The 11353-nt window shown below is 38.9% G+C and overlaps 2 protein-coding genes across 2 annotated transcripts; one reads left to right on the forward strand and one right to left on the reverse strand.

Annotated features, from left to right (window-relative positions):
* The first annotated feature begins 165 nt into the window (after positions 1-165).
* On the forward strand, positions 166-2004 carry LOC116843921 (translocon-associated protein subunit beta). Its single transcript, XM_032814869.1, has 4 exons — positions 166-380; positions 1040-1184; positions 1269-1583; positions 1771-2004. Exons 2-4 carry the CDS (start codon positions 1041-1043, stop codon positions 1885-1887), a joined length of 576 nt encoding a protein of 191 aa, XP_032670760.1. The 5' UTR covers positions 166-380; position 1040; the 3' UTR covers positions 1888-2004.
* A 153-nt stretch (positions 2005-2157) lies between these two features.
* On the reverse strand, positions 2158-10980 carry LOC116843916 (nuclear pore membrane glycoprotein 210). The gene is made up of 15 exons (XM_032814858.1): positions 10752-10980; positions 10162-10433; positions 9828-10048; positions 9429-9569; positions 8890-9188; positions 8506-8796; positions 5404-8170; positions 4943-5278; positions 4449-4667; positions 4099-4354; positions 3705-3946; positions 3479-3628; positions 3268-3394; positions 2990-3046; positions 2158-2907 (listed from the first exon to the last, which is right to left on the reverse strand). Exons 1-15 carry the CDS (start codon positions 10928-10930, stop codon positions 2720-2722), a joined length of 5745 nt encoding a protein of 1914 aa, XP_032670749.1. The 5' UTR covers positions 10931-10980; the 3' UTR covers positions 2158-2719.
* Positions 10981-11353: the final 373 nt, after the last annotated feature.

Genomic DNA, 11353 nt, shown 5'->3' on the forward strand with positions numbered 1-11353 from the left:
TCGGAAGAAGCTGATTTTTTACTTGATATTTGAAAATACAATCAAAGCAATTCAAATAGAATTAAAATGAATTCGCGTCTTCGTTCTTTAATGCAAATTACGTTCACGACATTCTGCAAAGTATTCACGTCAAGTGTCACAATCAGCTGACAGTCGCGTTGTCGCCGCCATCTTGCCGCTTACAGCGCGTACCGGAAGTACGTATGTGTATCATCCATATCGGAAACGTGGCAGCATACGGGGCGCTGTTGGCACTTGGCGAGTTATTTTGCGGCTGCCGACTGTCTCGCCGTATGGAGTAACCAAGTGGCATACGAGTTGTGCTGTGTTAGAGGCGAAAATAACAATTACTGATTGTGAGACGTCTTCTGCGTTATAATGTGAGTTTGACAAGACTTTCATTCGCGCGCGTTTAAAATCTTTACAAAATATATATTTTCTCACAAAATTATAAAAACTGTGAAAACTACTTTATAGTGTAGTCAAGAGTTGTTAAGTTTTTACTTGCAATAAGATAATTGTAACAATAAAACTTGATAAATAATTGTAACAGTAAAACTTTAAGAAATTAATTATTTCGTAAAAGTAAAAATGTATCAGTAAAAAATGTAACAAGTCAAATATCTTCATAAAAAGTAAACTATACAATAGCATGTAATCTTAGAGACAAGTACAAATTCTTATTTAAAATGAATTAATAATAGCCACAATGATTGTACTCGAATGAAACAATTGTTTCACAATTGCAGATGTTTATTCATTGCAAAAATCTAACAGATATCAATATAGAATTATAAGATACACTGACTAATCCCTTGTCCACAACCTTGCTTTAATCTTTAAACTGTAATAAATTAACCAACCACAGTTGATTATTTTTAAAATAATCAACTGTAATTGGTCAATTTCTTAAGACTTAGGAATTAAAGCAAGATTGTGGACAAGGGGTAACTGATATTGATGAACTTATATGGAATATGTCTGATAGTATAAGATATAATAATAAGACAATTAAAACAAAACTATTTAAATCTTACAGAATGAAGTGGCATATTTTGCTCGCAACTGTCGCTGTATTACTTACAGCTGTACACGCAGAAGAGGAAGAAGAGGCTGCTAGGCTATTAGTCTCCAAACAAATACTCAACAAATATCTAGTAGAAAATATGGATATAGTTATTAAGGTAACATGGCAGATGTCATACCATATATAATATATTGAATACATTTGTCGAAAATATTACTGAAATATATTATACCTTCTATAGTACACTATTTACAATATTGGCAATGTGGCTGCATTTGAAGTTGAGATCACAGACAATTCATTCCACCCAGACCAATTTACTCACGTGAGCGGCGAATTGAACGCCAGGATAGATCGTGTGCCACCTTACACAAACGTGAGCCATACAGTTGTAGTGAGACCGCGCAAGTTTGGATTCTTTAACTTTACCTCGGCTGAGGTCTTGTATCGTCGCAAAGAAGATGCTCCCAGACTACAGGTAGCTGTGAGCAGTGAGCCTGGCGAAGGACTTATTGTAGCATACAGGGATTATGACAAACAATTCTCCTCTCACGTAGTAAGTATAAATGATCAAAAGACTGAGGTCAAAAGAGAAATTGTCCAAAGCAGCTTTCTCTGCTGAATGCAGCCATTATTTGGCGATCATTAAGTCGATGTTTCATCACTGATATAATCGTGATAAATAGCGATTTGGCGATCATTAAATCGATATTTCATCACTGATATAATCGTGTGATAAACAGATTGATTGGGCTGCGTTTGCTGTGATGACTCTACCTCCACTAGCCATTCCGTTCGCTCTGTGGTACTCGAGCAAGAGTAAATACGAGAAACTGCTGAAGAACACAAAGAAACACTGATCGCGTATTCTAAGATACATCTAGGTCATCTTCCGTTTTCTTATATTATTATAGGGAGCACAACTGTTCCACTAACATACATCTACTTTTGTAATAAACATTATTTATGAAAATGACGATGCATGGAGTATTACAATCTTATGAGATACGAGAAACAAGTGTTTCCCGTGATATCGCGTTATTACAGTGTGAATAACGGTAAGTCTATTGCCATTTTACTTATTCGTGTAAAAAAAAATATAACTTTGTGATTAGCTGTACACGTCGCCACTGAAATGAATTAAGATAAAAGAGTGTATGTAATCGCAATATCATTAATATCCAGTCTAGTCGCGATGCAATCGTATTTCTCGTTTGTACACATACGCACACACACGCACACAATATGCACGCATCACACAATTATACAAAATCAAACATTGTAACGTTGTTAAACACTACAAAATGTATACAACGATATATGTACATATCTGACTGATTGTGTCAAACGAAGATACTGAGGCCTGTTACAACAGCAGCCTAAAATCAATTTAGTAACTATCATAGTTAGTGAACTCTTGAATCCGATTAGAGTATATTTCTAGATCTAAAAGAATATACCAATTAGATGCGAGAGTTTAATAAATACGGTTGTTACTAAATCTATTTTAGGCTGCCGTATAAACTTACACACTAATTGTTCGAGCAGTCATAGTAAGTCATGTTTGTTTAAACATCTACAATGAATTCTCGAAAATTTCTCAACATTAATATCGTAACGAATGTCATCCTAACGAATCTTCGTTGATCGTCCAGACATCTATGAATCCTACTTTACCCTATCATGTCTCTTCTACCGTATGGTGCTGAAACCACGTGGATCACCATAGACGCTTCTCTCGCCGAACTGACTGCGTTCAAACGCTGAAAATGGACTCGGCGGCGTGGAGTGCGTAGTTCGCGGGCTAGATGTGGTGAATGCAGTTGAGGTGCTTGTAGAGGGAATACCGCTCTTCCTCATCATTAGCGGAGACTTGTCGGCTGCAAAGAAAGTAAAAAGTAAAGGTAAAAAATGACTAAACATATCGTAAAGACACTGAGTCAGACCAATAAATATACATACCGAAAATGCCTCTGTTTCTGACAGTCAAGTTCATGTTCGCTACCCTGTTTTTCCATACTGAAAAAAATACAGAAGCCACGCGTTAATGACGCTAATATTTTTTAAGAGATATAGAAATTAGATTGATTAACTTATTAAACGTTCCTTAATTTCAAAAAGAAGCACTAACACACTAATATGCTAAATTTCTAAATTAATTAAATTAAGAAATTTAAAACACTAAGTTTGGCCTCTGAAAAGGCTAAAAAGCATGGGGCAAATTTTAAGTTCGATCTTACCATAGAAAATTGTGATCGCGATAACGGAAAATGTTCCTAGTGTATATCTGTGGAAATACATGTAATCCACCCATTGTATTCCGGATAGAGGGATGAAATTGCTGTACCTCGACATACGTATGTAAAGCTGGAAGCAAAGCACACAATGCCATGTGATAATCATTATTTATGTCGTCGGTCGACACGGCTAAGATTCGTACAGATCACTTACAGATATGTTTTGCTTAGTCAAGTCATTCGCGACAAACACTTTTTGTCCCTGAATTTCATCTTGACTACGCATCAAGCGCAGTCTATACTGCATCACAGATCGAGAAATGTACTGTTGCCAGGTGATGGTTATACCCTCAGGTACGTCGATCTAGTCAAAAGCACGGTGGCATATAATTTAAATACTTAAGAATCGCAAATAATTAAATAAAGTGTACACAACCTACCGTGAGATGCTCTAATACCGCCGGCAGTCCATACACCTCGAACGTTGCAGCAGGTGTACCTTGACTTTGACCGGTGACAAACGTAATTTCCTTGACGTTGACATACATAGGTGGCAAGTAAGTCAGCTCCAAAGCTGTCGACTCGATGTCACGACTCTGAGCACTAATTTGAATGCGGCTTACCAATGTGCTGGTGGTTACAGATGGAGAGGTTATCGGTATAATGTCGCAGTAATAGAAGCCTGTGATAAAGAAAAGAAAATTATAACAACGAACTTATTTCACGATTTATTACTAATACAGCCGAATCGAATTAATGTTTAGGCAAATTACGCAAGTTATGCTTAAAGATAAAAAAGAGAGGAGAAGCGAATGTATGTGAAAATGTACTAACCTGTTACAATATCGAATCGTTGCTTCACAAGAAATAGATCCTTTACATTGAGTGACGAAGTCGACGATACGAACTGAATGTTACAAGTATAGGGAAACGCATTCAGTGCAAACGACGATAACGTCCGACAACCACCTAGGCCTCTCGCTAAGACGTTATTTTCTTTGATCTCTTCGTCCTTGCTCTTCAGCACCAGCGGCACGCTAAATGTCTCCGTGCCGGTGATATTTCTTCCTCTCAAAGGAACGATGCATACCTGTGTGCGATGTTATATATTATATAGTAAGATATATATAAAGTATATTATCAGGACAATAAGATGATCAAATTTGTTAATATTTTGCAATTACCCGCGAAATCGGCAGAATATCGACTTCTATCTCGCTTTGCACTTGAGTAGCAAGACTATGTTTTACAATGGCATGTCCAGCGCTTCGTGCGCGACCAATTCCTGTAATAGGATCTATCAGCAATATGTCAGGCGCGGAAGACTGCCAGTATCCTGGGTCTCCGTCAGATGAAAGGAGTGGCATCGAGAAGCACACTATATCGCCGACAGTTAGAGTGGTCTGCAAAAATATTACTTACATTACTAATTTTACTTTACGATACTCGTAAAAGGTAGCTGTAACTATTATATTGATATAATTTATCACTCGCAAGTTAAATTAATATCAATTTACATTGCGTTAGAGAAAGTAAACTTGATAACTGGTTAGTTAACTTGATAATTAACAACGAATCAATTTATTAAGTTAAAAAATCAGAGTAGAAGAATTTATTTAAAAATAATTCTTTGTTAATTTAACTTAATAACTTCTGCCGACTAAACACGCAAAAGTACCTTAGTCGGAAACACGATATCGCCAATCATCATGTGAACGTAATCGAACATTCCGTTCGGGTTCTTTTCGTTGAAAGCCTTCATAACTAGCTCGCCATTTTCCAAAAACTTAGCGGTGATGATATTATCTGAGCCTGTGATAAACGACGCTAAGTCGACACGGTTCAGCATGGCTTTGATGCTGGTCTCAGCTGCGTCAAATTTATTCCCAACATTATCGTAATATTCGACATTGTAATCCAACTCCATTCCCTTCGGCAGCATGTTCAGTTCCTCGCCATTCCGTATTCGCAAGTTGGATTTCAAAGACAGCATCATGTAATGGATAGGTTTGACCTGCAACAATTACAAATTCTAAAATTTCTACTATTAAAGACTCAAGAGATGGGCATTAATTCTTTCGCTTTTAGGGCGCAGGAATATGCTTGAGTGAAACAAATCAAAACGAATGGGATATGTACCTCGACAACAAGCGTCAGAGTTTGTTTGTGGTACGTTTCCGTACTTATGACGGAAATGATCGTCTGACCAAAATTATCACCAGACCTCACGACTCCGTCCCTATCGACGCTCACGTCTTTCGTGACGGGCGTCAAGGCGCGTGAATCCGCGGACTCGTTGCCGTGCATACTCGACAGGATCCTGTAAGTGGTTGTGGCATATTTATCCCGATTCGTCCGCAATCGCAAGACGGAATTCGGTGACATCAGTATCGGCGAAGCGTCCCACGAAGACGCCGGATTGATCAGACGCAATTCCTCGAAGATCTCGATCTTCACGAACGTGGTATACGTGACGTCGTTCTTACAGCCAGACAGCATGTTGCAGGGCATAGTGACGTTCAAGTAAATCGTCGCCAAACCAGGACTGAGCGCCTTCGCTCTCAGCGACACCTGATTTTGATACCTGATGTTGATCCCAGTACCCTCGTACATGTCGTGCAGGGTCAGCAAACCGGAATCGCTTGAATACCATATGAAACTTAGCGGTAGTTGCATAGAGCCGATGATGAGCGGCGTGAGATAATCGGGTATGCCGAATGCCCAGATGGGGAACGTGGCACCTGCTTTCACTCTGCTCACAGGAGTCGAGATCTTCACGTCCTCCAGATGTAGTACGTGTATGTCCGCATGATCCTGCGAGTAAACCACCTTGTTGCCCCTGGCGTCGAAGCCGACAGCTCGTACGTGCACCTTCGTTTGACCCGCCGACCTGCCCTCAAAGATACCGCTGCGGTCGATATGCACCACGTTGCCGCTCTCAGTCGAGAACTCGACCTCGGCATTCGGCGGCCCGCCGACAGTCTGCACTTGATAGATGGTGCCGATTAGTATCGTCAGGTTCCGCGGTTGCACCCGTAGCGGCAAGAACACCTGCAACGTGATCGGGTCACTCCGTATCCCGCCTTTTTTTACGAAAGTTAGTCGACTTTCACCCTCCGACACACCGTGGATCTTGTAAAGTATCCTCTCGTATGGCGCGGTGCCTTGTTCGTTTACAGGCAGCCGCTTGATCTCGATGTAGTCGTTGTCGATGTCCGCAAGAAAGTCCAACGCGCTCTGCGATGGTAACTTCACCAGATGACCGTTCGTGTCGTACAACCTCAGCGTGGCCGTCACGCATTTACCTCTTTCGATTTTGCTCACGGTATCCACCTCGATTATCGCCAGCTGCTGCACTTCCACGTGCACTTCCGCCGATTTGGACGGCAGACATAAATCCACCAATGTCATACGCAGCACACCTGGCTTCCTCGGGATCACGCTGACTGTCCGAGTCGTGTCCAAATATCGGATGTCCGCGATCTCATCAGAGCTCAGCACGAATTCATAGTAACCAGATCCTTGACTGACTTGCAAGTAGGATATGCTCGTCGGGTCGTTCAAGATCATCAATTTATCCGGTTGGACGACAGTGTCGTTTACCAGAGTCGCTTCTAAGGAAGCTTCTATTAATGGAGTCTCCAATATGCCTTTATTGTTCTCGATTGGGAACGGTGGCCATTCAGGCGTAATCTTTAATCTGTTGAGGATGTGCTTTTGGTAACCGGTGACGGTTGCAGACAATGTGAGAGTGCCGTGGTATCTCTTGAAGATGATGTTCTGATAATGAGTTTTCGGCAAAATCACATTCATGTCGATGTAAGTCTCCTCTATCGTCATAGACGGCGCCTCCACGAAGCCGCCATCTGATGGCTCCAAGTGCCATTCTATGTTCAGGCTCGTGAAATTGTCGAAACGCTTGCCGTCCTCGTCCTTAACAACTACGGAGATCTTCAGGTGCTTGCCGCTGTGCGCGATTATCTTATCTGCGTTTTGGCTGATCGGACAGTTCTTGCTGTCCTTGAACTCGGGCTGCAGATACATGTACCTTGGCTTGCCGCAAGTGACTTCAATCGTTTCTAACGCGTGAGTATGTTTGCAATTAGGAAACAGCGGCACGTTCGATACCGTGTATGTCAGCGTGCTTTTGCCTAAGGCCTTGCAAGTCACCCTAAAGACCGTCCAGTCAAGCGATCCAACGTTTGACGGATCTTCGTACTCTGTTACCTCAGCAATCTCCTCGTTAGACAAATGTATCTCCCGCGAGTAATCTCGAGATCTGTTGGTCCACGGTAGCGGCCCGCCCTTGAACACCACGTTCCTCGAAGAACCTAACGTGAGTAACGTTTCTTTGCTCTCCGGATGTATTGCCATGAGCGGCTCGTACGCTGAGACAGTAACGTTATCCACTAGATATCGATAGACATTATTCTCGTTCAGATTGTAAGCTACGGTGATGTCAGATTTCCCGATGCAGCAATAATTAGTGACGATTATCACAGCGCAAGCGGCCCCAACCGGTTGGACGTCTTTATTGTAGTCCTGCACGAAATTCCCGTCCGGTATGTGCACATCGAAATGAACATCCTTGCAGTCACTGAAGGGTATCTCCTTGACGTCCGAGCCGTTGACCAATTTGCCGAACAACGCGATGTGCAGATAGATCTGTTCTCCCACAGCCGCCTCCATGTTGTATTCGATTATCCTCAGCTTCGAGGGCGGCAACACGTAGATCTTCGCGGTGTCCTTGTTATATTGATTTCTAGCCATTGCAACGACCACCTCTGCCGAACCTGGCGACAGAATCCTAATACCACCATTTTGAGAGACTGCTACTATTGATGGTTGCCTGCTGGACCAAACATACGAGCTGTCTCCACCGGTTGACTTCAATGTTATGTCAAATCTGAAACGGAAGTACAATGTAGTAAATTGAGTCAAATTAAAGCAGTAATTTATTTGCCGTAACTTTTACAATTTTCAGAATTCTCGATTTCTTTTTTATTTCCTTAATTCTTGATTTCTTTATATTTCTTCCCCGTCTCATTTTCGAAAATGCAATTGAAAATTAATATATAAATAATAACTGATAACAAAAAAATTGACTTAAAATAAATTGTTTCCTTTGTTTATCGCAAATAAAAAAAGATAAAGAAAAAGATAAAGATAATAATGTAAATATAATTCTAGCCAAGATATCTACCAAAATATGTGAAAAACATGATATGGGAAAAAATTTACCTAGATCTGTTTGCAACATCCCACGGGATTGCCAAGACACGAGGTTGAACTTTGACCGGCTCATGTATTAGTAATTCAGCTGTCGTAAAAAGTTGCGGCATGGACGTGATTTTCCTGCCGTGTTCATCGATTATACCGCGCAATGTCGCCTCTACAGTCATCGTTCCGCAGGTAATCGGTATTCCAACAATATAAGTGCCATTTTGTGTTGCCAATTTAGACTCAAAATATTGTTCGTCTATCTTCATAAAGACGTCCACACCCTCCCCGATATAGAATTTATGGTCTTTGCTGTAATTTACATATATTGCGATGCAATAAGAGAGTTATATATGCAAAAAGAATTGAATATACAAAAATAACGGAATAAAATATTATGCACACCTATCATATAACTCGACAATAATCTCATGAGTGTGACCTAAAATCAATCCCCAATTTCTGTTCGGTAGAACCGAAAGAGAAATCTTGGTCACTTCGTGTACGTTAACTGTGGCGGAAGGTAGAATAACCGAATACTCCTCACGGACATTTTTGTCGTGCAAAAACACCTTCGTACGTCCCATTTTACGCGCATACGCAACATCGTAATCATTATCGATATCTAGTATGTCGGAATTCTCAGCCTTCAGATAATATTGGCTCGAAGGCAGGCTGATTTCTTCCAATCGCCCTTGACGAGTCTGTGAGAATGCAAAAATTGACGTCAAGCATAAGACGACAATACATAATCAATCAAGAAAGAAAACGAAAAGTCTTCTTTATTAAATTTAAATTATTCGGATATAACGTATGAAAATTTAATGGAAAAATATCGATGCAAATATCAAGTTGAAGGATTTCCTTTTCCTCGACCTTTTGCCATCGAACCTTGTGCACCATTTATATAATAACACATGATTAATTCAGTAGATCGGACTTACGTGCATTATTTTATATTTGAAACTGTCGTGCGTCATTATTGTTATTTCCGGTGGTATAATGATTAAATTAGCAATGACAATTAACTCGAGTTCTATGGCTGGAACATGTTTATATTCTGAGTGTGGCAATCTGACGGATACCTATAATAAAATTTCTCCTTGAAAAAATTATTTCAGAAAATTGATAATCTCCATGGGCTGAGGCATTTAAAAACAGTAATGTTATTTAATTCTTACAATCCGGGCAATTTTTGGACGACTTTTTACAATCATTGAATTAGAACTTTTTCATATGTATTAAAGGATGGATTGGAAATATGAAATCCTGCTACCACTGTAATAGTTTCCCAGATTGGAAGCATCAATATCATACATAGTTTTATTGAAATATAGATTTACCTTAGCTGTACCAGTCCTGATACCTTCTATGAGAACAATATGACCCCTTTTGCCAATACTATCCAATGCAGCTATACTAGCAGGTCTTTCATATTGCGACTCCTCATAAGTCATAAAGCGCAATACCTTACTCATAGGTTTAGTATCAGATGGTATGCGTCTATCAGCATCACCAATTTCCCACAGAAATTCTATGCCAGCTAGAGTTGTAAACTGGTTTCCTGTGTAATTATTTATAATCTGTTCTTAAACTTGCTTCTAAAGTATAGCTATATGTTTCATATCTAAATCTACATTTCCCTCTCTTTTGCAAGTATATTTAATTAGATATTACCTTGTTCATCATATGCTCGTACTTCAAATGCTTCAGGTATATCTTCAATATATAGTTTTCTTGTAGTAGTACTGAGATTTAAGGAAAAGATAGCATCCACTATGACATCGCATCGTAAAAAGGAACCAGTGTTAATATCCTCAGCTAATACAATAGCAGTATTCCTCGTTGACTCTCTTGTTATTGTTTGAATTAATATCGCCGATGAGCATGTCCTCTCAAAATTTTCATTCACAGGAATCAATTGTATGATATCAGAACGTGAAGATGACCTAGGAGAAATATTAAAAAATATAGAAGATAGATACTAATTGAATAATTTAGAACATATGTGGAAAAAACATTATATAATTTGTATTATTATAATTTTCTCAAAAGTACGTAAGTACTGTAAGTACTACATTTAACATTAAAGGTAGATATCATTGAGACACTCATACTAATGAGGTTATAGTAACACCGGTAATACATTTTATAACGAAAAAGTCAATTTTTACTGTGATAATGCATTTATATAACTTCATTTCGTTACGATTTAAAGAAAACATATTACAATGTAACGATTTTATATGATAAACAATAATAATCACCATTTGTAACAGCCATCGTCCGTCACTTCTAGCGTAAAATTTACAGCGAAATTATTGAATACAGGTAACAAAACTCGAGGTACGTTTAATTTATGTGCCGTGGATATTATTATTGTGCAAATTATAACAAAGAGACCGATAAACGACATGATTTGTCTTAAAGTCGTTGATGCGAACATTCTCGCCCATGTGTTCACACAACCGCCGCTTTTAAACTATCGAGCGGTTTTTCAACGTTTACACTGAAGATAAATGAGACAGATACGAGTATTAGATAAATCGATGCTCGATTCTTTCTTATCGATTATCTTCTCGATATTTCCAAATTTTTTAAATTTCTATATCGATAATTTTTACTATTTAATATATTGCGCGAAATTTTATTTTTTAGTAATATAATTCGTTGCCCGATCATATTTTCCCTCATTAATAAATAGAAACAAAAGTTTACGACAGTTTGATTGTGTCACTGAAGAATAAAGTTTACGTTTACGTCGTTGATACGTCGTTAAATCGAAAATAAAAAAATCTTCAAATTCATATTATTAATTAATAATAATTAATAATAATAATATATGAAAATAAGAAATGATGTCTGACCA

This window comes from Odontomachus brunneus, unplaced genomic scaffold (genome assembly GCF_010583005.1).
Source record: "Odontomachus brunneus isolate Ranch 3 - 2012 unplaced genomic scaffold, Obru_v1 Obru_scaffold_036, whole genome shotgun sequence".
In the NCBI taxonomy this organism is placed as follows: Eukaryota; Metazoa; Arthropoda; class Insecta; order Hymenoptera; family Formicidae; genus Odontomachus; species Odontomachus brunneus.

Excerpts from the sequence above, each read along its gene's own strand:
- LOC116843921 (XM_032814869.1), top strand. The coding sequence starts at position 1,041 with ATGAAGTGGCATATTTTGCTCGCAACTGTCGCTGTATTACTTACAGCT. Across the intron at positions 1,185-1,268 it reads ATATGGATATAGTTATTAAG|TACACTATTTACAATATTGG; the intron begins GTAACATGGCAG and ends TACCTTCTATAG. Across the intron at positions 1,584-1,770 it reads AACAATTCTCCTCTCACGTA|ATTGATTGGGCTGCGTTTGC; the intron begins GTAAGTATAAAT and ends TGTGATAAACAG.
- LOC116843916 (XM_032814858.1), bottom strand. The coding sequence starts at position 10,930 with ATGTTCGCATCAACGACTTTAAGACAAATCATGTCGTTTATCGGTCTC. Across the intron at positions 9,570-9,827 it reads TCAGGACTGGTACAGCTAAG|GTATCCGTCAGATTGCCACA; the intron begins GTAAATCTATAT and ends ATTTTATTATAG. Across the intron at positions 5,279-5,403 it reads CTCTGACGCTTGTTGTCGAG|GTCAAACCTATCCATTACAT; the intron begins GTACATATCCCA and ends TAATTGTTGCAG.